The sequence below is a fragment of the Caretta caretta genome, chromosome 27 (assembly GCF_965140235.1).
Source record: "Caretta caretta isolate rCarCar2 chromosome 27, rCarCar1.hap1, whole genome shotgun sequence".
Classification (NCBI taxonomy): domain Eukaryota; kingdom Metazoa; phylum Chordata; order Testudines; family Cheloniidae; genus Caretta; species Caretta caretta.
Genome location: NC_134232.1, coordinates 8723715 through 8749673, shown reverse-complemented (window position 1 = coordinate 8749673; position 25959 = coordinate 8723715). Strand labels below are relative to the sequence as shown.

The 25959-nt window shown below is 52.9% G+C and overlaps 1 protein-coding gene across 1 annotated transcript; it reads right to left on the bottom strand.

The window, feature by feature from the left end:
- Nucleotides 1-8721: 8721 nt before the first annotated feature.
- LSM12 (LSM12 homolog) lies at nt 8722-25336 on the bottom strand. Its single transcript, XM_048830289.2, has 5 exons — nt 25128-25336; nt 22189-22322; nt 13522-13631; nt 11358-11484; nt 8722-10382 (listed from the first exon to the last, which is right to left on the bottom strand). The coding sequence occupies exons 1-5, from the start codon at nt 25246-25248 to the stop codon at nt 10290-10292; spliced, it is 585 nt and encodes a 194-aa protein (XP_048686246.1). The 5' UTR covers nt 25249-25336; the 3' UTR covers nt 8722-10289.
- Nucleotides 25337-25959: the final 623 nt, after the last annotated feature.

Here is a 25959-nt window from a genome sequence, read left to right as displayed (position 1 = left end):
GCAAGGTTTTTGTGCTGAGCCTTAAGGAGGCGCTGCAGGGGTGGGGCAGGAGCTTGAAGACAGCCTGGGCCCTGGCTGAACTTGGGGGTGAAGCAGATCCCGGTGGAAATCAGACTGCTCCCCAGGGTGCCCTAGCCTGAAATCTCGGTAGCAGCGTACGGAGCGTTCCCTCCTGCCCCCACCCCCCAGCACGCCCCCTACACTGGGGCTTGCAATGGGGGCAGTTTAGGGTTGTTGACGTCAGCTGCTGCCCTGGGGAAATGCCCCCCCGGATGCTGGCAGCAGAGGGGTCAGGGGGCAAGGGATGAGCATGCCAGGATCTGGGGATGGAAATCTGATCTGCACTGGTGGGGGGGCACTTCCCACCCCAGCTCCGGCTCACAACCAACTTCCCATCCGGCCTGTGCCCGCCTCCTCCTCTTGACAGGTGCCCTCCTCACGGCTCCTCTCCCCATGGCTCAGCACTGCCCCCTGCCCACCATAAGGAGGTCTCACAGCTAGGCCAGTGGCCCTTGGGCAACCTGCTGCCAATCTCCTGCTGCTGCAATCACACCCAGCCAGCTGCCGGTTCCAACCGTTCCCAGAGACTGGGGGAAGACGGACTGGTCCCCCATAGGCAGGGGGCTGAGTGCCGTGGAGGCTGGGGTGCGGGGGAAGGGACCCAGCCCTACTCCGGGCTGGGGTCTAGACCCCTGGATTCTTTGTCTGCAGGGCTAGAGAGGCATGCTCCGGGCAGAGCAGCAGAAGTGTTTCATGGGGGTGGAGGTGGCTAGCTCTTCCCTGGCACCCAGAGGCAGCAAGGAGGATGCCCAAAGCACTGCACCCACAGAGCCTGCCTAGGGCCTTGTGGGGAGGGAACAAAAAAAAAAAACCAACTAGCCCTGGCCCCATCCCTCTAGCCACATGGAAACCCTCCCATGGCACCTTCCATCTACTCCTGCTGCCACGAGTGCAATTAATCCTTACCTCAAGCGGCAGGGTTCTGTGCGTCAGTGGTATAGGTCCTGGGTTCAAATCCTGCAGCCAGTGCTGGAGAACGTGCATTACAGAGTCCCACACTTTGGTTTTTCCTGCTTAAAAAAAAACTAGGAAATTACATCCCCCCCCCCAAAAAATATCTACATTATGGGAATGTCACTCAGGTCACAAAGTCAAGCACTCAAGACAGTTTGGCAAAAGCAGCATTAAGGTTGCCCTCGCAAGTGTCCACCCTGTGCAATGAATGAGTCCCAGGTCCGGTGGGGAGCAGAGTGACCACACGGTCCTGTAGTTATCGATTGCATCATAACGAGAGCGGCGGGGAGGGGGGAAATGTTGGGGCCAAGGCTTCTGCTGAAGAACGCGGATTCCGGCCGCCTGAAACGTTTCACAGATTTGGGGCGATTCTGGAACTGACTCAGTCAAACCGAGAACGGGCGTCTCCAGGCAGGTCAAAAGGGTTCGTTTCGGCCTCATCAGGACGAAACGTTTCCATTGGCCGGCCCAGACTGGCAAAACAGGAGCTGGGGCCGGTGCCACAACCACCGCCCCCCCTCAATCCTTTGCCCGGCAGCTGGGGCACTCGCCCAGGGCCCGGGAGAGCCCGGTTTGAATCCCCAGGTTGGAGCTGGGGCTGGAACGCAGAGGACACCCACGGCTTAGAGGGAGGCCACAAGCCCTGGGCTAAGGGAGTCACAGCCCCTCGCTCTTTTGATTTAAATTTTCACTGGTGCCAGGACTAATGGAGGCGGGGAGGGGCGGAAACGTGACAACAGACCCTGCGATTCCAGCAGTTCAAGCTTTGTAAGCCGTCAAACACAAAGTGGCAGCATCGCATGGCCACAGACCAGGGGACTAGGCGGAAAAGCCAACTCTCAGAAGGCTCCAAGTAGCATTTCTCTGGCTGCGCCTCTCCGGGCGTTTTGATTCTTCGCCCTAGAAAGAGCCTTTCGCCAGCTTGCGTGCGCCCAGCGAAATGGACGTTTCGCCACATTTCCCGGTTAAAAATCACCCCCCTCCCCAGCCTGGGCCGAAGGAAGGTGGCACCAGCTGCGAGTCTAGCCCGTCCGTCCCTTGGCTTGGATTAAACACCCCCATGAAACGTCTCATGGGGGGTCGAACAAAACAACATTTTTCAGAATCTTTGGGATTGGCTGGATTTTTTTTTTTTTTTAAATCCGTGTTTTCCGTTTCCCCTGGCAATCTTTCGGCACTGCCAGCAACCGAAAAATCCCTTCTTTGCCAGCTTTACTCATAACCCACCTGCCCAAGGGTCCAGAGCAACCTCACGTCTAGCCCGGCCTCCCCCCTGCATCGCTCAGAGGTGCACAGAAAGGACCACAGCCCCCCCACCCCAGAGTCCGTGGGACAGTCCCGGCTCATCCTATCCCATCGATCCCTACTCCATGGCTTTCACACGCTAAGCATGAGTCCAAGAAGGGGGGGCATTGAGATACACACCTCTAACCCAGCTGTACCCCCAGCATGGCCTTTGGGGGTTCGCACTGAGGGGCAGCTCCTCCCTAGAGGAAGCAAAGATCTGTCTGTCTAGGCACCCCCGGGGAGGAAGGGAAGGGGGGATATATACACACCCCTCCACCATTCCTGATCACGCCCGGAGAAGCAAAGGGAAGGAGGTGCCCCCTGCAGCTGACCCTTCCTGGGTGGGCTGTGCAATTTCTGCAGCCTGGCCAGGGCAGCCAGAGCGAAGGGGTGAGCAGCTGGCCGAGCGAGAGCAGCTGGCCGACTTGAAAGGCAGCGAACGCCAGAAACGCTCGCCCCCATCCGCCCCGACGGCTGGGGACCTGGACGTACCTTGGAAGTCAGGCCCGACTCGACCGCAGCCCCCCGCGTCCCGGTCCCTTGGGCATGCAGAGCGCTGGCTGCCAGGAGAGGATTGCCTTCCCAGGAGCGAGCAGAATCTAATCTGGGCTCGGGATTACTGACGCCGCCTGGCTCGGTGCCACCCCGCCCTGCCCCTCGCGCATCATGATACCCTGCAGGAGCCGCCACGGCGGAGGACGCCATGATATCAGAAGCCAGCCAGGTGTGTGTAGGGGGCACCGCTGGCCTATTCCCAGAGGGACTGGGCAGGCTGGAAAGACGGGGGTTTCATCCTTCCACTCTCCTCTGGCCTCTTCAGTTGGGGGGCTGGCTCGGGCCCACCCTAGAGTCCCCTCTACCCGCAAGAGGGGCCCTGTCTCCATGCCTACAGGAGCCCCCAGGGTCTGCCCTTCTTATCCTAGAGGGAGCATGAGCTAGTGGTTAGAGAAGCACACCGCCCGGGGCCTGGATTCCTTTCCTGGGAAGGGACTATGGGGCTGGCCCATGAAGCAGAAGACAGGGAGCCAGGGGCCCTGCCACCCACTTGCCGTGCCAGCTGGGATGAGTCACCGACATTATCAAAAGCCGCCCCAGGTGTAAGGAGCTTCTCTTGTTGGGTGAAAAACGCCAGGCACCCTGGCTTCACCTGGCAGCACCCAGCACTTTAAGGGGCCATGCAGGGGCATCCCCCACCCTGGGCAGCCAAAAGGCAGTTACCTCTTTTAGACAACGGTGGCCTCTGCATCTCTGGGGAGCAGCGTCGCAGCCCAGCTGTCGAATGAGCTACCTGACCCATGGGGGCGGGGGGGTAGAGCAGCTGGGGGTCTGCCCAAAGGCAGGCGCAGGATTGGAGACAGCATCACTGGGACCCAGCACCCCCGCGCAGAACAAGTGACAGGGCCTGCTGGGTGCCCGGGGTTTATATTTACATCCCACCACCTGCAAGCTCCCCCTTTGTCCTGGCAGTTGGATCCAGGCTCCTTCTTTGCCCCTTGTCCTAAATGCCGCAGGACGTTGCTGCATGCCGTGAAACAGCTGCTGCACTCCACCCCAGAGCTGGCTGCCTTTCGCTGGCAAGCAGAGCGCTCCAGATCCACACCAAGACATTTCAGTGAGACACACAGGGACAATCAGGCTGCTCCTTTGCATGGTCCTGGGATTCTAGCTTAGTGTAGGCCCTTCTTCCCCCCCACAACCCTTCTCCTCCCACTGCAGTGAGACTTCAGCTCTCCAGCCAGGATCCCCAGCAAAGCCCCGGGGTTTCGAATTCACGGCCCGGTAGTGTGGCGTCTCACGTTTCACTCCCTCAGCCCCCAAGCCAGCCATGCAAAATTCATCACCCTCACGTCTCATCCATAATTCAACAGCCTTCCCCACCCCCAGCAGCTATCAAGGCTAGTGTCCAATAAAGACGTACGAAGCCAGCGCTCCCGGCCTGGCCGGACACCTGACACGCTGGGACATGCTCCATCTGGTGCACACGCACCTGGGGGAGGGATGGCCACCGGTACCCCAGCTCCCTTCCCCCGGCCGCCACCTCCCTCCCTCAGAACAGATCGCACAGCTGTAGCTAATCTACCCCCCGCTCCCCCGGAGAGATGCTAGGACTGCCCCGCTCCCTACAGCGCCCCCTGCCAGGAGGGGCTGGGATTGCAGTCACTGGGGGTTCCCCCCCACATCCAGTGCTCCTGCCCCGCTCCCTACAGCACCCCCTGCCAGGGGGGGCTGGGATTGCAGTCACTGGGGGTTCCCCCCCACATCCAGTGCTCCTGCCCCGCTCCCTACAGCGCCCCCTGCCAGGAGGGGCTGGGATTGCAGTCACTGGGGGTTCCCCCCCACATCCAGTGCTCCTGCCCTGCTCCCTACAGCGCCCCCTGCTGGGAGTGGCTGGGACTGCAGTCACTGGGGGTTCCCCCCCACATCCAGTGCTCCTGCCCCGCTCCCTACAGCACCCCCTGCTGGGAGTGGCTGGGACTGCAGTTGCAGGGAGCCCCCCCCCCTGTGCTCCTGCCCACTTTAAGGCCTTTCGCAGAGCCACACTCAGCCGACTCCACCCCAAGGAGCAGGCCCTCGAACAGCAAATGACGACCCCAGCCCTTCCCGCCTCCCACAGCTATTGGCAAGCAGCGATGCCAACACAACCCCAGCAGGTGGCGCTCACAGACCATGCAACATGCAGGCGGCTTTGTGCTAAGGCGCTCCGGGGCAGGCCTGCCCGGAAAAGTGAAGTCGCCCCAACTACATCGCTGCGGGGGGGGTGGGGTGCAAAATCCACCCCCATGAGCCACATAGTTAGGTCCACCTGTCCCCTGGAAGGTGGATTAACGCCAGTGAGGGCGGGGGCCCTCCCGTCGCGATGGGTGAGCTGGGCCACCACAGCGTGAAGTGCGTAGCCCCAGGGATTCAGCAAGAGTGGGACTTTCCGCCCAGGATACCGGGGGACTCGCTGGGCATGAGCCTACCGCTCCTAGGCCCTTGGCAAAAGCCACACGCGGCCTCATTTGCGAGGTGTTGGCCTGCCTGGCTGGTGGGGCCGAGATCACCGCTTGCTACAGCGGCTTCACTGTCCCCCACCAGACGCTCCCGCTGGATGAAGCTGCAGCCGCCAGAGCACCCGAGTCAACGCGACACCCATGGAGAGGCCCAGGGAGGCTAATATGAAAACATGCGAGACAGAAGAGGAGACGTACCGGAGCCCCAGGTATCAGATCAGAGCAGGGGCTGGCCCACACGGGACACAGATCCAGACACTGCGTGGACCACAAAGCAAAGGGAGTGTCTAGGCCCAAGTATATAGGAACAGGCGACAGGGGATGGATCACTTAGAATCATAGAATATCAGGGTTGGAAGGGACCCCTGAAGGTCATCTAGTCCAACCCCCTGCTCGAAGCAGGACCAAATCCCAGTTAAATCATCCCAGCCAGGGCTTTGTCAAGCCTGACCTTAAAAACCTCTAAGGAAGGAGATTCTACCACCTCCCTAGGTAACGCATTCCAGTGTTTCACCACCCTCTTAGTGAAAAAGTTTTTCCGAATATCCAATCTAAACCTCCCGCACTGCAACTTGAGACCATTACTCCTCGTTCTGTCCTCTGCTACCATTGAGAACAGTCTAGAGCCATCCTCTTTGGAACCCCCTTTCAGGTAGTTGAAAGCAGCTTGATGATGCCCTGGTCTGTTCATTCCCTCTGGGACACCTGGCACTGGCCGCTGTCAGAAGACAGGACACTGGGCCAGATAGACCTTGGTCTGACCGGTCTGGCCGTACTTATATAGGCCCTTGTAGATGGCACGATTTGCTAAGTCAAATCCTTGGAGCAGCATGATTAGAATCTTCCTGCCAAGCCGCCAACAATTCAGAGCCAGAGGCAGCAGGAACCCCAACCCCCCGTCACACTGCATGCAAGGGGAGCGGGCGGGCGTCCCTCTGTGCTCCTTGAGACACGCCTGCCACCCCTGCAAGCATGCACTTCCCCCTCTCCCCCTGCCCCAAGAGACATCGGCCTCTATTCAAGGTTGCACTGAAGGAGGCTGACAAGCTTCGGACAGGGTTCGTAAGTCACTGCTGCTTGCAGACCGCTTGGAGATCCTGAACAGAAGAGAGACACTTCTCTTGCCCTTTAACAGTCTCTTTCCAAAGCTTGGCCACAGTGCACATGCCATAGGGGCTCCATGCAGTCCGAGGAAGGGGCAAGAAACCCCAGTTCAGAAAATTCTGGGCTTGCCTATCCCAGAGAAGTTTCTACCAAAACCCCCTCAGCAATTGGCTGAGGCCCAGAAGCATCAGTTCACAGCCCACATTAATGCAACTGTGGCTGCCCTGAGCCATCTAAATCCTTTTCTGAGTCCTACTAAGCTCTCGGCTTCAATTATATCTTGTGGCAGTGAGTTCCACCGGTTAATCCTCTGGCCCGAATGGATATCACTGCTACAGACCATTTATCTCAGACACCCTTCTTGCAGTTCCAGTAGTTTTCCAGCTGGAGTGGGAAGCATAATTCCCCTGTACTCCAGCAGAGGCCAGCCGTGCACAGCTAGGAAGCGTAATATTTCTCGAAGCAGCTCAGAGGAGCAGAATCCCGCCCTTGAAGAATGATTTCGATTTCGGTGCCAGCCCCACAGAAGGCAGCCATCAGCCTCCCAGAGCACCAGGGAAACCCCCACCTCATCCCGCAGCTTCAAGCCTTTTAAACAGCTCTGATCTTTACCAAGAGACAAGCTTGTCAGGTGCTTTGGCCTTAGGGGAGTTTGTCCCACTCCCCCCCCACCCAAGTCCTTACTGCTTCCAGCAGCCAGAACAGGCATGTGACCCTGCTGGACAGAAAACGCACAGCAAAGCTGCATTTAAGCCCACGGGAGAATGTGCTGCCCTGCTCACCACGGCATGTTAACGGGAGCACGGCCGCATAGGCCTAGGGTCAACTTCTGCAAGCCGCCCCTGCTGGATGTGGGACCCCCTGGAACACACGGGGGGGGGGGCCCACATCTCCCACACCTGATGAGCTGCTCAGTGTCGCTCGAAAGCTTGTCTCTCTCGCCAGCAGAAGTTGGGCCGTACAAGGTAGTACCCTCCCCCACCGTCCGCCCCTAGCACACGTTCATGTAGCAGCCCGTGCCCGAGACCCCCCAGATGTCCACTTCCCCCAGGAGGCTGGTCACCACCAGCCCTACTTAGTGAGAGGGCCCAGGGAAGGGAGACAGCCTTGTTATGGGGCCAGGACCCCAGCGATGCTTCAGCCACTGTGTGAGTGTGAGAGAGATGCTGTCGGAACAATGGAAAACCAATCGCCAAGGCCTAGCCCGGGCAGCGGCTGGGCCAAGTGCGGGGCAGCTGCAGTTCTCTCCCTAGACCCGAAGGCGATGGATCTGAGCGAGCTTCTGGGCCAAGCAGCTTTCCAAGCATCGCCCTCACCAGCAGCCTCTGCTCTCGAGCGAGGGGCAGAGAAGTGGCTTCCTGCTGGGAAAGTATCCCCATGGCTGTAGGGCAGCCCGAGGGCTCAAGGCAGTTAGCCAGCCAGGCAGACACGCTGCTAGACCCCTTCTTCGCAGGACAATTCCCCTCTCCTCTCCCTGCTGGAGAAGGGGTCAAGCGCCATCAATTGGCTCAGTAACAGGGTCCTGGAGCCCTTCACCTCTAGGTTGAGCCTGATGGGTTCTTGCAAAACTCCCGCCAAGCCACAGCTGGCCAGTGGCCTGGAGTGAACTCAGGGAAGTACAAGGTCTCCGTGCAGAACCCACAGCACCTGCTTCCCAATAGCAGCAGCCCCATGCTGATGGGCTTTGGCTAAGAGCTGGATGGGCCCAGCCGAGGTCTGCATTGGGCCCCACACATGCTCTATGTGGTCTGCGGCCTGATGCCGCTCTCCTCCAGGGCTGGTTTTTTCCATCTGTGCTACAATTAGTTGGTTAAGAAAGTTGTGGCCCGTATGGGGTCAAGGAGGTGTGACCCCCTCCTACACACTAGGCACAGAGCAGGCAGAGCCCATCTCTGTCACCTGCCCGAGATGGCACAAACGTGCCAATTCAAAGCAGTACCAAGCTGTTACCCCCCACCCCTCTCTACAGCAGGGGGGGCACTATGCACCACAGCTCCAAAGACACAGCTGGAAGCAGTCTCTGCTCTGTGCTTCACCCCCCCACCTCCCCCTCCGCGCCAGTACCTACACTGTGGGGGGTCCAACGGTGTCCCCCTGATATGAGGACATTGTTCAAGTCCTGCACCCTGCTCTCCGGAAGCCTAGCCCCCTCCAAGCAGGCAGCTTGCCTTTCCAACAGGACAGCAAGGCAAGGCAGTCAATCGAAGGCCAGGGCAGATCAACCCAGAGGAGGGTCCCGTGTGCTCGAGCCTGCACGAAACCCCTGCTCTGCCTCACCGCCGGGCACCAGGCTGCAGCCAAACAAACCCACCAATGCAGACACTTTTGATGGTTAAAAAAATTTTGGGTTTTATTGTTTTGCTAAACAATACTAAAAAAATTTCCATTTTTTTTTTCTTTTAAAGGCAGGGCTTGAATTATTTAATTTTGATCCATTTATTTAAAAAAAAGGGAAGGGGAAGATCATGGCAAAAAATAAAAAATAATCGCGAGACTTCCGTAGCTTAGCCGTACCCCTGCCTAGCTTGGGAGGAAGCCAGTTTCACCGGCTCCATAATCTGGCTTGCCGCCGAGCCGATGGCTACAGTCACCCATGCAGCATGCGATGCCAAATGGCTCGACGCATGAATGCCAGCTGGGTACGGTACAGGACAGGGGAAGGCAGCCCGGTGACTAAAGACTTTTAGGGTTGGGTTTGACAGAGTGACAAAAGCCCTCGTGCTCTCTTAGCAAATGGAGCACAGTGCAGCTCTCTGCATGGGCACTCGGACATATACAAACCGTGTCCCAGCTTGTAAGGATCCCAGACGCACGCACGCCTGGAGCGGAAAGGGGATCAAGCACAAACGGCCTGCTATCCAAGTTCATTTGGATAATTTTGACCTTGAAAAAGACAGAAGCCTACACACGAGCTAACACGCACGATAGTCGGTGGCGTGAGCCAACGCGGTGCAAGAGAAAGCCACCGTGTCTCCGGATCTGCCAGCCCACTGAGGACAAGAGACGGCTTTGCTGTACCGTACCGTGGGAGGCAGGGAGGAGTAAATTAGCAGCACCATCCTGTGTTATTCCTAGCGCCTGTGTCTTCCCAGACCAGGCCAACTCGCCTTCAGCACAGGACAGTAAGAAAGCTGTCAGAAGAGGTTTACGATTTAGGGAGCACCACCACCTCCTGCCCTCCCAAATCCCCAGTCTTCGTGTGTGTGAACTCTCCAGAGTGTCACACGCAAAGCCACCAACTCTGCCAGGGCTGATTAGGGGTGGGGAGGGTTGTTTGCCTTTTCTTTTTTTTGCCATGATCCCGGTGAAGAGAACTGCTAGAAGCAGAAAATATTTAAAGAACATTTTAATATATATATTCATATATATATTTAAAGATAAGAAAAATAATTCTAATTCAAGCCTTGCCCTGTGCAAACAAAATTAAAACGGGACCATGCCGGTGGCAGAAAGGCCCCGATTCAGTTAACACAGTCAGATTGTTATTTTTATTTTTAGCAGGGTATTGGGGGGAAGGGCAGATTCTCCTACGTCAAAGAAGGGAGGGGAGAATGGTGGACCCCCTTTACAAAAATAAAAGGGGGGGTGTTGTGTGGGGTGGCGGAAGAGGAAAGGAAGTCAAAAATAAAACTAACAAAGTCTGACTGTCCTAGGAGAAAACATGGCGGACAAAAAGAAAGGTTGTCAGTCAAGTAATGGATGATCTTTTAAATTATTCTCTTTTTTTGTTTTAAAGTCTAAAGTTTGGAAGTGGGGAGCTCCCCGTTAAAGAGCCCCCCGGAAATAAAATAGAACCCTGGCCCTCCCCCGCCCCGGCCTCCTTTGAAGAAATCCTGTCGGCTTCTGCTGGATCTTGGAAGAGTGCCCCCGGTGATCGGAAGGGGGCAGGACTCAGGATGACAGGGTGGCTTCCTTCTGTGTTTGCTGTGCTTGTGAACCTTGCATTACCTTTTGGCTTTCCACATCTCTAAAATGTTTCTCAACCTGGCCGAGGGGGGAAGAGAAAAAGGGAGAAGATGGATCAACATTGCTGAGTTTTAATTGTACAATTTCACATGGCGTGCGAACAGGGGTGACCGGGTCTCGTGGGTGCCAGGCGCATGCGAGAAAGTGGTCCATGGTGACCAGAAGCAATCGTTGCGACCAGTGGGATTTGCAGCAGCTGGGATGGGGATTACGGGCACATGCTCCACCTCCTCCACCCTGGTAGATGGAGACCGTCAATGGTTCAGCTAGAACTCAACAGCTGTATTTGTCCTACACGGTTTGCAAAGAGACACACTCAGACACAGGCAGTACGGAACGGCATACTCTTCCCCAGAGACTGGTCTATGTCAGGGGTTCTGAAACTTTTGGATTGGTGACCCCTTTCACAAGCCTCTGAGTGCGACCCCCCCCTTATACATTAAAAACACTTTTTTATATATTTAACATCATTATAAATGCAGGAGGCAAAGCGGGGTTTGGGGTGGAGGCTGACAGCTCGTGACCCCCTGAGGGGTCCCGACCCCCAGTTTGAGAACCCATGGTCTATGTGACCTGGGGTGGGTGCCAGGGAGATCACAACTCCCCAGTGGATAAAGCTTTAATATCAAACCCATAACTCCTTCCACAGTCTGACTGCTCCGTCAGTAAAACCGGGACAGGGACCGGACAGCAGAGTCCAGCCTTGGAAGCGGCTTGGCTCCATAGCAAGAGGTTCCACAGGAAACAGGTACAGGAGACACCAGGCCCCTTTAGTGGACCATTAGGAGACCCCTTTTAAACCATTTCCTGCTTAATTCAAAACCCTGCTGCAGGCACTGACTGGAACAAGAGTTGCAGCTACCCTTCGGACACAATGCACCGTTCCTCGTTGGGAGCAGACAGCACCGAGTGGGGGGAAGGGTTCTTCCACGTGACAATGATGGGGTCCCACAGGTACCTACGTGGGGGGGGATTCACCCTCCCTCTACTCACTATTTTGCGTACGTGACTCAGGGCACTTCCCTCCTTGCCTTTACAGTTTTCCACTTGGTACGGAGGAGCGATAACGACGTCTTCCATCACCACTATGTTCTTCTCTTGCCATTTACAGTCTTTAATGCTGGGAAAGGCAGAAACAGGGCAGGATTTTATTAATACCGCCGTACACTCACCCCCACCCACAACTGCCCAGCAGCTCCGGAGCCATAACTCTCCTACTCCCACCCGCCTACCTCCCCTCTCATATGGGTTTCAAAAGGGCCCCCACCCGTTCCCAACACTGGCTGTGGTAGCTCTGAAACCAGATCACTGCAGACAGGAGTGAGCCGCTGCCCCATCCTGATGAACCAGCCTTGGGGGCGTGGCTGGGCCAGCACATCACTGAAGGCACAGCCGGTACCTCGAGGGAAGGATTACGGGAAGCAGCGTCCCGATGAGAGATCTGTCTAGCGGCAAGATTGACAGAGCCAGAAGAGTACCCAGAAGTTACCTACTACAGGACAGGCCCAACAAAGAAAATAACAGAACACCACTAGCCATCACCTTCTGCCCCAACTAAAACCTCTCCTAGATCAAGGATCTACAACCTATCCTGAAGGACGACCCATCACTCTCACAGATCTTGGGAGACAGGCCAGTCCTTGCTTACAGACAGCCCCCCAACCTGAAGCAAATACTCACCAGCAACCACATACCACACAACAGAACCACTAACCCAGGAACCTATCCTTGCAGCAAAGCCCGTTGCCAACTGTGTCCACATATCTATTCAGGGGACACCATCATAGGGCCTAATCACATCAGCCACACTGTCAGAGGCTCGTTCACCTGCACATCTACCAATGGCATATATGCCATCATGTGCCAGCAATGCCCCTCTGCCATGTACATTGGCCAAACTGGACAGTCTCTACGTAAAAGAATAAATGGACACAAATCAGACGTCCAGAATTATAACATTCAAAAACCAGTCGGAGAACATTTCAATCTCTCTGGCCACTCGATTACAGACCTAAAAGTGGCAATTCAACAAAAAAAATTCAGAAAGACTCCAACGAGAGACTGCTGAATTGGGATTAATTTGCAAACTGGACACCATTAAATCAGGCTTGAATAAAGACTGGGAGTGGATGTGTCATTACACAATGTTTATTTTCCCCCCCTACTGTTCCTCACACGTTCTTGTCAACTGCTGGAAATGGCCCACCTTGATTATCACTACAAAAGGTTTTCTCTCTCCCCTGCTGGTAATAGCTCACCTTACCTGATCACTCTCCTTACAGTCTGTATGGTAACACCCATTGTTTCATGTTCTCTGCGTATATAAAATCTCCCCACTGTATTTTCCACTGCACGCATCCAATGAAATGAGCTGTAGCCCTCGAAAGCTTATGCTCAAATAAGTTTGTTGGTCTCTAAAGTGCCACAAGTCCTCTTGTTCTTTTTGAGGATACAGACTAACACGGCTGCTACTCTGAAACCACTCAGAGCCGTTGTTGTGGGCTTGGAGTTACGACATCGCCTCTCAGTTACAAGTCACTCTGCCAGGTAGAGGTGCAAGCCCTCCGGGAAGGGAGCATGCTCAGGGCGCGCTGAGGAACTGCAGATCTGATTGCGTTCTGAAGCGCAGGAGCTCTCCCATGTACCTGTAACACTAGACTGTGCCTTGGGCTGGGACATTGGCTAATCAAACCCCTTGCACTTCAGTCCAACTGCTCACAAGGCCACAGGCCAGGGAGAGGGTTGAAATGGCACAGCTCCAGCTGTAATTTGAGGAAGCTAGGCAGGGTTGAGACTCTCCGTCCCATGGGGCCATTTCCACCCACACTACATAGTGAGCTGAAGTGTGGCCTAGAGGAGCAGTTGGCAGCTTGGCCAGTCCATCTGCAGCAGACCAGGGCCCATGGAAGGCCGGACAGCGCACATAGCAATGGGGGAGGGCAGCAATCACGGACACGGGGCCAACCCAGAGGAGCCTGGAGGTCCTGTTACATGTATGGGTAGTTGGGAGTGACTAGACAGACCACCAGCGAGAGGGAAGCTCTCGGAATCCATCCCAGGAAGAGTTACCCCGCCCGCTAGAGAACACAGGCACACGCATGTATCTGAGGGTGAAGGAAACAAAGACCTCCCAGCCACCCTCCCGCAGCCAACTTACGTCTTATGTATAGTCTGGAAAAGCTGCTGTCCCTCCAGAGAGACACCAGCACTAATTGCATACGCCTGGCTCATCTTCTCTTCCTTCTCTGTCCGCGCTTTGTTGGCAAGCTGCAGGGAGGGAAACAAAGACCTGGAGCGTTATTGATTTTTTACCACAAAACAGCAGCGTCCCGAGTGGGAGAGAGGGAGCGGCAAAGAGAAATTAAGACTGGCTGGCCTGCATTTGACAGAGGTGCATCCTGCTGGTGAAATGGTTTGCATAAAGGCAACCGGCTCCAGAAATAACCTGGTACATGCCTTACTGAAGTAAACACAGGGGAAATTAAACTGAGCAACAGCGGGGCTCCAGCAGAAAGACTTCAGGACCACGCTAGTGCAAGCAACAATGCTCCAGCCCAGAGCTCAGATACGCACTGGACTCCTGAGTGGTCAGAGTACAGAGCTCACTTAGCTTGTAAGATCTCTGGGGCAGGGACTGTCTCCTCTCATGCAGCTGGCACTTCTGAAGCACCATGCACTCCTCCCTTGATTCAGCCCCACTACAAATAGTTCTGACTATACAAAGGAGATGTATTCCTAGCCAGGATCAGGGCCCCACGGGGCCGGGCACTGTGCAGCGCTAAAATAAGAGTCCCTGCCTCAAGGTGCTCAGAGTCTAGTAGCTTCTGTGCTGGGAAAAAGAAAACATTTTCATGGTAATTTTGCAAGCCTGAGTTACAGGTTCCCAGACACTGCCTGCCATCAGTACCACACAGACCTGACAGGGAACCTCCAAGGGCAAGTCTCCCAGCCCATTCAGTGCTTAGCCTCTCAGAGGAGATGGCCAACAAACCCCACCCAAAACCATGACACAGATTCCTACCAACTAGGTATGGGACAGACTGCCAGCTCATTTAATGCAAGTCACAGAACAGCCAGGTATTAGCAGCTTGTTTGATCAGGGCTGGATTTGGACTTGTGAGACGGGCCGTTTCCATCACACAGAGAAAGCCTACTGAGAAAATGTGTATGATGCCTGTTTGCGTCAGGCACTACCCTGGAAGTTAGGTACTTTAAATGCTCATGCTACGCATGTTTCTCACATTTTAAAAATGCATCTCTGCACTTCATGGTTTAGATCACAGGTTAAGTTCGTTTGATGGTAGCAAAAAAACAGAGGATGCAAACAGACTTTTGCCCTTTTCATTCAAAGATCTCAAAGACCTTTATGTACCTAAGTTTAAAAAAAAAGTCTAGTCTTTTTAAGGTAGTTTTCGTAACCACATCTGCCCTGGAGTCCCCTGACAACTTTGGGGCTTTACAGTCACATTCTCCTATTTTGTGCCCCCTCATTTCTGTGCAAAGCGCACACACGCAAGAAAAAAAAGAGATTATATACAAATGTGCTGTCAAATACACAGCAGCAGAATTGCCCATCTCCTAATCTCAGAATCGTGGTCATTTCAGGTATTAACAACAGGTGGGTTATTGGGGTTATGAGGGCTTGTCTACACAGGAAATCGGAGCAGCGGAGTTATGTTGGAATAACTATCCCAACATAGCTACTTCAGGACACACAACCCCACACACACTCTCTGTGGACTCTAGTCTAGAATCAGAGCAATTTTATTCTGGAATAGTTACTCCACTCACAAAGCAGAGTAATTATTGCATGGGGCTGAAGCCCAGGGCCCTGAGCCCTGCCACCTGAAGCCGAAGCCTGAGCAACTTAGCTTGGCGGGGCCCGTTGCATGGGGTCCCAGGCAACTGCCCTGCTTGCCACCCCCTAACGCTAGTCCCGGCGTTTATATGCAGAAAACAAGTTGTGGTGGCCCAGGTGGGCCATGCAGTTTGTATAGGATGTTGGAGGGGCGAGGGGGGGGGGAGGTGGGGAGCCTCAGAAAGAAAAAGGGTGAGAACCTCTGTGCTATAGTCCCCACGAGAGGGATCCATTCCCAGCTCACAGAACAGGGACGACAGGGGTAAAGTTAACAGACTGCCAGCAGAATGCAGATGCTTCTTTGCCATAAAGGAGAAAGCGTCTCATGTCGGCTGATCCCTAGAAAACATCTTCTGTAGATACAGAGCCAACTCGCAAAACAGCCCGTCCCAGGGCACAGTCTTCCTGAAGGCTCACACCAAATATCCCAAGGAAAGTCACCTTTGATTAGCTAGAAATGGCACATTTCACACAGCTGTGAGATGCATCATCAAGATTCTCTCCCCCACACCCCCTTCCCAGTATGAAAATCCTACGCACCACAGAGCAGAGGAACTTTGCTACAAACAATTCTCGACAATAGCAAAAGATCGATCTCCCCTCCACCCACAGAGAGAGAAAAAAATCTAGCCAAAAAGCAGCTGGTTGTGTCCTGTTTCAATGCTTAGGTGAATGAGACTTTTACTGAAGAACTGTGAAGCTGTAATACCAAAAGGGGATGGGGGGAATCCTGCTCTTGCTCATTAGCAATCCTTCTGGCTGCTGATTGATGGTTTAGTTAAAGATCACTCAGAGCTAATCTCACTTGGTAGCTGGATTACAAGACTCATTTCAACATAGTTTTCCGGTAATTTACAGTGGATAAAAGTCACCTAAGCAACAACCATGTTTCTATATGGCTGCTGCAAAATACGGTTTCCCTGACTTGTGGGAGCAGGGATTTTTTGCCTGAGAAGGGTTGCTTTAACGGGTTTCTATAGCAAAGTATGGTTGGTTCACCTAGTTGTCAGCAGAGAGAATGCCCAGGGTGGTCACGGTTCTAGGAGCCGCTTAACCGCCTCAGTTAAACAGGGTGGCAGTTTGCATGGTCTTGCTCCCAGTGAAGGCTGGACCTGTAATGCATCCCCCTCTGTAGCTGAGAGACTGAGTTCATTCTTATTGTACACAACCAGCAGTTTATTCCCAGCTTCTTGTGTTTGACAAGACACTGAAGCGTTCAGCAGAAGACTCCTCTGCACTGAGAGAGCTGGATGCTCAGACAGGCTCTTTGTCCATTTGGGTGCTGACTTAACTCAAAACAGTGGCTACGTTGGATACACATTCCCTGTCCAGTGGCCTGGCATGTGAGAGATGCAGGAGAGACCAGTCAGGTCTTCGTGGGGACCCTGCCTTTGCAAGAAATTACACTGTAGGGAGCAAATCTCCCCCATGAGGGAGTGAGTGCATTCTACACAGCAGCCCACCGCGTCAAAACCAAGCGGCCAGTCACACGCACTGCCAGACGGAGGGGGGGAATGCCTCCGCTGGCCGAGAGCTCATATCACTGTCTTCACATAACTAGACCCCCAGCCAGGAACATAAACACAGTAAACCAAAGCAAAGCACGTCTAAGACTTGCAGACATCCAAAGAATGCTTTAGGGATTCCTCCCCCCCTAAATTAAACAGCGCTTTAGTCCACCTACAAATAAGGAGGGATCAAGGGGAAACCCCTAGGATTCCAGCCCTCAGCCTCTGACCAGAACAATGTACTTAGTCACCTGCTGAAGAATGAAACTAAGGGTAACAAACTCACATTTACTGGTGTTCATTAATCCCACATATCAAGCTCCTAATCTGAAAGGTCCTTACAGAAGCATAAGAGCTCATAGGATGTGCTCTATTACTTACCACTGCTACCTACAGAAGAGAAAAATTAACTGCATCTGCAAAAGCCTAGTTCACACTGTTTCCAATTCAAGCATTCAAAGCAGTTTCACTGTCAAATATACTCGGCCGTTCCAGCTCCCCCAGTCTCCAAAGAGCATCTGAACTTGCTGCTATGAGCCTATTAAGCAGATTCAGCTATACACCTTGTGCAAGAGCTCTGTGAATGGATGAGTCACTTCCCTTCCCTATTCACAGATATATGAATGGTATGAATACGTGCAAGCCTAAAAGAAAGCCACCGAGTTCCAATAAGCTGCCTAGTCACATTCCTCAGTCCCCCCCTCCCCTGAGACTCCTCACCCCCCAGGTACTAAATGGCAACTAAGTTAATTAGACAAATAGACCTGTTGCCCTCTTATCCCAAGAGGGCCACTCCCAGTTCAGAACCATACAGATGCAGAGTGACATCTCATCGCACAGGCTGAACAAGCTCACATTAGTAATGGTGTCAGTATAAACCAGCAGTCTAGTTACAACAAGGTGAGGCAGACGCCGATCTCTAGCCAGCCTTTTACTGAAGTGGGCTTAGTTGTTTGCAGCCATGTCTCAGGCCCCAGGAGCACAGTCCCTGTGGCATCCTCTCTACAGAGCTGTGCAGCCAGGGAAAAGGGTTCTAGGAGGTAGAGGCAATTTACTGGTTGTACGCGGCTGAACGCAGGGCTCACAGCAACAAAGCGGTTGACAAGCCCCAAAGCCATCTATGTTACAGCCTCCCTTCAAACCACTGTTAGTTTCTGGTGGAAACACTACAGCCAATAAGTCTCCATCCAGCCCATGCATAGGACATCTTGTGGCTACCTTCAAGTGTTAGTCTAGCTCCTTAAACTCGTTTTTTGAGCCTTCGGCTTCCTAAGTGGACTGCCAGCTCCCGGCTTGAACACACCAGTGAAATTAACACTAAATTAGTCAAAGGACGACATTCGCACCCGGGGAAATAATGTTTGTTTCACAGTTCTCCTTTCTCCAACTCCTTTACTTTGCTCCCAAGGCCATAGATTGAAGAGTCCTCAATTCAGATCCTTTCCAGAACATCTCCCTGGTTTGCCCACCACTGCAACTGCAAAATTGTCTTCGTTCAGCCACATCTTGACCAAATATCCTCATCATCTACCCTTCTTAATGCTTGGCAATTCCTGTTATAATCTTTTACAGCCAGGTCCTGTGGGCATCACAAATACCATAGTTTGACTTTCACCGCAGGATGCATAAACATATCACCCTCTCTCCATCCTGCCTTCTAGCAGCACATCCATTTACCAGTCCTATTCAGAAGCGTTGCCTCCTGGTTTTCAAGTTTCACCTTAACTAAATTCCTCTCTCCACTTTCCCTGCTTGCTCACCTCCCCTTCCCAGGGCTCTTTTATTTGTGCTGGATCCGGGATTTCTTCTCCATACTGCCACATCCACCCGCGACCGAATCTCCAACATTCACTCCCCGTCCCTCATTCTTCCATTCACACCTAGGACTAGTGTAGACAAATACTTTCTTTGCTGTTTTAAATGGCAGCTCTCTATTTCCATCTTCATACATCATCCCCCGCCCCCATATGAAATCTGTACTCCGTTAAGAGTTTCTCTACATCCCTTTAGTAGCATTTTTAACTTCCTCTGACACTCCAGCTAGCAGTTTGCACTACTTCCCAGTCCTGAAGCATCCAGACAACAGTCTACACAGCCGCCCTTGGAAGAGGAGTTCTGTAAATGCAAGAGGTATAAAATGCTGCAGTCGTCTCAATCAGGCAAAGACCATATTTTAATTATGGGAACACAGACAGATTTCTGGACACTTCAAATTGTACTTCCGCTGGCAATTCATTTGGGTTTCTTGCACTGAAGAATTTCTATAGAGCCTTCCTGCCAGCAAAATAACTAACCAAGTGCTTTTAATTGAATAAGTTTGTTGGTTAATACACTATTAAATGTGCTATGCATACAGTGATCCCCCCCCATAGCCAAGTAAGGACCTGTAACATCTATTACACCTAAGTAGTAGCATTTACAGTTACAGCAGGTGATGCAGCTACAAGGTGTAATTAAGTTTCTGCAGTAATTGGGTCATTTGATACCTTGGTCAACACAATAATCCATCAATAAGCAAAACGAAACTAACATAAGCCACAGACAATGCCACAAAAGGAGTATACTTGTGTTTAGGGACAAAGCCTGTGGTTCCTAGGTATCGTGTCATGTTACCTTACTGTGGATGGCTTCTATAGTGAACGTTTAATGCTATACTGGGAACTCCACCCACCACAAATACTACCTTGTCTGTTAGCAATTACCACCACCTGGGTCAGATTTTTCCCCCTCTCCCACCCACCCCTAAAAACTTCCTTAAAAATGGCAGCCACACCCTGTTTAAGATTGCTTCTCTCAACTGCATTTCCTGCCCTGAAACCTCCCTCCACTTTAAAATGAATCAAATAAAGCCAAATCCAAAATTTATCTATACCTTGAAGCTTCCAAATCTCTAATTTTGACCGCTTGCCCTCCGATTTTAACTCGGAAGAATGCTAACCCCCAAAAGGCCCATCAAGCTGAGGCAGCCCTGCCAGAAACTGTGTCCATTCCCTCCCTCACTAAGATTACAGGCGAGTCTCATTTTACGCTGGGGTTTCAGTCTGCAGTCAGTGCGTAAAGCAAAAATCGCGTATGGTCAAAATTACATTGAGTGTAACGGCAGGCGGAATCGCCCGCACTACAGGTACAGTATCTAAATTGTTATTTTTCTCTCTTGTTTTTGCCGACCACGGAAAGCTGAATTCGCACATGTTAAATGCGCGTAAGATGAGACTCGCCTGTACACTGAAATGCAGCTGAAGGATGTATTTGTCTACCATGCAGTTACGGGCTAAAGCCTTTCTCCAACGCTCCAGGGTGCCATTAGAAGACCAGCACCAATCATGCAAAACCCTAACTAAGCTACACCTTCCCTACACCGCTCTGTTTCCCCAGCCCAGTTGGCTGGGGCATTTAGCACAAGGCATCCAACTTATCTGACTGCACCGGATCATTTCCCTTTCCATTTCTCAGACAGTACCTCTTGAAAACCAGAAATGATCTATTTTAGAGGGGAAGTTACATTCAAGTTACACACAGATCCCCGAGATACAACTGACACTCCGTGTCTTTCAAGGCTTCTGGGCCTTCCCTCCATAGGAACTCTGACCTGCTCACAAGAGCGCGAAAATGCCAATTGATGGGAATCCATTGGAGACTGAATAAAGCAAGGGCACATGGCAAACATGGGCTGGAAGGGTGACTGCTTAAGTGTTAACCTGCCCATAGCCACTTCTGTCCATTAGCATCACCTCCAAAACGGGAAACAAATACAAGCGGTTTTGACCTGTGATTTTGTAGCCAATAGTGTCAGTCCTTGACCATACCACCTGCCAAAGAAAACCTGGGTGCTGCAGGTAGCAGTGATGGGAGACTCAGCTGACGGCAAGCTCTGTGAGCAAGGAATGCACTACCCTGTATTAGCATTGCAAGGAGACAGCACTATGAAGCAAGCTACTTTTTGGCCGAGAGATCCTGACCACTTGTGGTCACTGAAGAGCCGGCTGCACTTTTACATAAGACTATGGGTGTTAGCCCTAGTGTCCTGGCTAAATTCCAGCTCAGGTGATTGTAATCCACCTACCTAGATTTCCACTGCACTTAGACACAGGAAAGTTACTCTTCACTTCCCGCTGTGACTTTCTACTGCTGAAATACTGGGGCTTCAGCAGGAAACAGAGGGTTCCACACAGCTGCAGTTTTTCTAGAAGAGATGCTAACTGAACTTAAAACATTAGATAGTCATTGAGGTATTGAACACAGGAAGCCTTCGGTCACTGCCACTTCACACACCTTTAACATTCAGATGCCAGCTTGCCATTATTAGGCCTGGTCTACACTTAAAAGTTAGGTGGACGTAGTTACAGCATTCAGGATCTGAAAAATCCATACCCAAACACCGTAGCTATGTAGACCTAACCTCCAACATAGATGCAGCTAGGTGGATGGTAAGAATGCTTCTGTCAACATAGCTACAGTTGCTCAGGGAGGTGGGTGCTCCTACAGCAACAGAAAAACCTCCTCTGCATAGTGGAAAGGTTTACACTGTAGGTGTTACAGCGGCTTAGTACAGCTGTGCCGCTGTGGTGTCCATGATGTATACACGGCCTTAGGATCATAGGTCCGTGTATCCTATAAGCCTTGCTTGAGTCCAGTCACAACACAGCAAAACCCTGACTGACTGAGTGGGGTCTTACGGTGCAGAGTGGACTATACGTGGTCCCAAATTGCACCTACAGCAGTTTAGACGCCAAGGTTGTGGCACGTTTCAGGATAGTTAAGACACAGAGCCAGTCTCCATGACAAGGCCATGTTGAAATCACGTCCAAAAGCCCCCTGGATTTTGACACTGTAAACAGGACCAAAAAGTGTACACATACCGTACTAACCTAGACAAGCCTGGTGATCAGCACTAAAATCAGGTATGCACTGGCTGAACAGCAAGTTGGACCCAAGACAAAAAAAGTTGGCCTCGTCAGTTTCCTTGTAAAATACATTAAGCAGAAGAAATGGCCAATAACCCATTCCTCCTCTAGCTCCATTCAGCCAGGTATGCTCCATACCATGCTTTGGCAAAACACATGCAGCTAATTAAGCATGGCCACAAGATTCCAGACCATCACATTTTCATCTGCACAATGAAGAATTCAGTTGTCCATGGACTAGTCACCTTGGAAAACCCCCCTCCACATTCTCTACTTTAGGCCTGAACGATGACCACTAAGTATAAAGATGGACAGACTGCCCATTAACATAGAAACGTTAATGCACTTCTAAGTGCTTCACAGTATGTGGGGAACCAGAATAGCAACCTGCACATGAATATTTTGATTTAAATTCATAAAAGCAATGTCAGCTAAGCAAACATTGGGCAAAGTATGGTATTTTAACAGTAAGAAATGCAACTGATCTGCAACTCTTCCTGTCAATCAAATCAAGTGTAAATCCATGAGCACACAAAAGGATAAAGGGTCCTTACCTTGCTAACATTGAGTGATGCTAAAGGAGGAGGGGTTTCCGTGCGGTCATTAATTATTTCCACTTCTGAAACATACTGTAAGTTTACGAGCAGGATATCTGCATGGTTGGGCTTTCCACTGGAAGAGGGACATTCTGGAGGAAAACAGCATTAAGGAAAACAAATCCAGGCAGACACACTTAACAAGTCTAAAAAGACAACTGGTAAGGAGGGCTATTTGATGGAGTTTAGAGAACAAGTCAATAGAAGAGTCAGATTTTCAGCATATAAATTCTTCTACCACACTAAACCCTGTAACAATGGAACGATTGGTCAGCAGTAGAAACCAGAAACAGTGCTAGCAACAACTACTTAAACTCAGCTGCTGCCAGCATGGCTTCCCTGACCATGGGACAGGATCTTTTTCTTTTGTTAATAATTGTTATAACTACATTGTAGAGAACCTAGGATGCCGTGTGATCTACAGCATGCTTTTCAGGGGTACATACAACCGTGCGCATTCTAGTCAAGGAAGCTTAGAGGGGTTTATGTCATGGTTTTGATGGTGGTGGGGAGAAGGCATTGCTGATCAGCACAGATGTCAATAAACCTTTGCTTATTTACATGGAGAAATTGACCAAAATAAGCCACTGCGGAATAAGATACTCCAAAATAACTCTCTGTGTGGGTCACTCATTCTGGAGTAAGAGTGTGTGCATGGGTAGTTATTGCAGGATAGCTACTGCACTTTAATTTCATGCTCTACCTTATTCCAGAATTACTTCCCCATGTAGACAAACCTTACCAGACACACACTAGGTCTAAAGTCTCTACCAAGAACATTACCTTACTGCAGATGCCACCTGAACACAAGTTACTCTAGTCATGCTTTCACCCACATAATAATCAGGTGACAAGCTCTAAAGATTCATAGAACAGACTTTCCCATTCATTACCACATTTTCGATAACATAAACCTTACATGCATTTGAGGTAGTTTGACACTTCTAGAATGACAGAAAAGTGTAAATTAGCCATCAGTTTACCACCCCCAGAAAAATCTTTATAGAACTGACATTAATTCCTGCGCAATCTGTTCCCGATGAAGAGGAATAGTTAGTCCTCCTCTCCTTCATCTGTCTGCTAGAGTAAGCAGAGAAGAACATATCAAGGCGAGAGAGAGATGGTGGGTTTATTAGCATGAGGAGACTGTATTAGACATATGGCTCTGTACACTGCCTCTCCACTTCTAGGAGAGGAGGGAGACTGGTCTCATCCATATAAATGAGACACACCTGCAGCTTAAAAGCAGAGAACAATCAGATCTCCCTCCCACTACAACTGATATGAAAACCTCACCTGCAGAAACTCATATAAAAAAGGAGAAACTTAGGGGAGAGAAAACTGGGGAAAATACATCACTCCCCAGAGCACTGTGTCCAGATCACATCCTTTTCTCTGGAAAGGGATCAAAACCTGGCCCGCAAGCTAGACCATCTGACCCTACTTCTCAGCCTCCCTTTGCTGTTAAACAGCCACATTCTCATCAAACCCAGATAGCACTGCCCCCTCCAGAAGGGGAGGAACCATTGTAACATCCCACAAAGCAACCTACTCAGATTGCCTCCACTTCCTTGTGAAAGGTTCAAGCAGCACTCCCAAGGCCAGCTCAGACACTGCCCTGACACTGGCTAGCAGTGCCCGGAGGCGGGGAGGCTGGAGACAGAGCTCCTACGCAGTGGTATGGACTTTGATTCTGGAGTTTCTCTCTCACACAGACCTTGGGGCACCCTGCAAGGCCTTTCCTGAGCATGTGGCGAGAGGCCTGCATGGCCTGTTGTAGACTAACCTTTTCAGTGTGTCCAGAGACTCACGATGGGCTCATGTATTGCCAGGATCTCCATTCCCGGCTTCTACCTCTATATAGCCAGCAGTGGGCCACACAGAGAAGCAAGCACATATCACTCCTTCCCCAAGCAACCTACCCACAGCATCTACCTCTCACCCTTAAATCCGCCCCCCCTCCCGCACACACACACACGTGTCCCAAGGCAAGATCAAACACCCCCCCCCAGCTCCATTTTCCCTCCAAAGCCGGCCAGCATCCACTCCGGCCTCTTCTCCCCCTACTACAGTGCCCAAGGTAGATCAGACACAGCCCCCCCGCCCCGTGCAACCCCCCGGCTAGATCACAGCCCCGCCCCACACGCCAGCCCCCCAGCGCTGCTCTCCCCGCTCCGCCAGGCGGCTCCCAGGCCGCAGCAGAGCCCCCCCGGCCACAGGGCCCCCCAAACGGTGACCCCCACCTGAGCAGGATCGCTCCCGCCCCATCCAGACCCGCTCCCAGCCCCGGGCTCTCCTCCACCCCCGCGGCGGGCGCCAGGCCCACAGACTTCCCCTCCCCGGCCCCTGGGCGCCGCAGGGCACCTGCCCCGGCCCCGGCTCTCCCCTCGGCCCGGCCCGGCCCCGGCCCCGGCTCTCCCCGCTCCCCTCGGCCCTGCCCCGGCTCTCCCCTCGGCCCGGCCCCGGCCCCGGCCCCGGCTCTCCCCGCTCCCCTCGGCCCTGCCCCGGCTCTCCCCGCTCCCCTCGGCCCGGCCCCGGCCCCGGCCCCGGCCCCGGCTCTCCCCGCTCTCCCCTCGGCCCGGCCCCGGCCCTCCCCTCGGCCCGGCCCCGGCCCTCCCCTCGGCCCGGCCCCGGCCCCGGCTCTCCCCGCTCTCCCCTCGGCCCGGCCCCGGCCCCGGCTCTCCCCGCTCTCCCCTCGGCCCGGTCCCGGCTCTCCCCGCTCCCCTCGGCTCGGCCCGGCCCCGGCCCCGGCTCTCCCCGCTCTCCCCTCGGCCCGGCCCCGGCCCCGGCTCTCCCCGCTCTCCCCTCGGCCCGGCCCCGGCCCCGGCTCTCCCCGCTCTCCCCTCGGCCCGGCCCCGGCTCTCCCCGCTCCCCTCGGCCCGGCCCGGGTCGGATACTGAGCGCCAGCATCTTGCTGGGGTAGTCGAAGGCCACCACCTCGCCCTGCAGCCGCTGCTCCTGGCAGGTCCGGCACGACACCTGGCTCCCCACACTGAAGTACTCGCCCGGGGCCGCCATCTTGTCTCAGCAGCGGCCGCCGCGGCTCGGCTCGGCTCAGCCACCCAGCCACAGGGAGCCCCACGCCAGGCACGGGGGGGCGGGGCCACGGCCGGGGAGCGGAGGGGGCGCTGCCGCGTCGCCCCGCGCGGCGTCTGGCGTCACGACGCAAGGAGGCGGGGGTCTGGGAAGAGGAGGAGAGGGGCGGGGCCCGAGACGCCGCAGGCGGGGAGGGGCGGGGCCAGCAAGGCGAGGTGGAAGTGTGACCTGTGGGTAGGCGTGGTCAGGAGGAGTGGGTGGGGCCATCTGGAGGGGGGAGGCGAGGCCAGCCGTGCAAGGTGAGATTGTGTGACCTTGGGAAGGGCTTTCTGTGCAGTTTAGGATGCAGCAAAGGTTCCATACTCGTCCACCCAATATATACACACACACATAAACCCCTCCTTACAGAAATGCATATATTATATATATATATATACACACACACACCCTTACAGAAATGCATATCTTTTATATATATACACACACACACATACACCCCTCCTTACAGAAATGCATATATTATATGTATATATATATACACACACACACACCCTTACAGAAATGCATATCTTTTATATATATACACACACACACATACACCCCTCCTTACAGAAATGCATATATTATATATATAAACACACACACACCCTTACAGAAATGCATATATTATATATATATATACACACACACACA

What these genes read in the sequence shown, in the direction of transcription:
- LSM12 (XM_048830289.2), bottom strand. Translation starts at nt 25,248, where the DNA reads ATGGCGGCCCCGGGCGAGTACTTCAGTGTGGGGAGCCAGGTGTCGTGC. An exon ending in CAGCAAGATGCTGGCGCTCA is followed by an intron (nt 22,323 to 25,127) that starts GTATCCGACCCG and finishes GTTTTCCTCCAG; the next exon opens with AATGTCCCTCTTCCAGTGGA. An exon ending in TGAGTCACGTACGCAAAATA is followed by an intron (nt 10,383 to 11,357) that starts GTGAGTAGAGGG and finishes CCCCTCGGCCAG; the next exon opens with GTTGAGAAACATTTTAGAGA.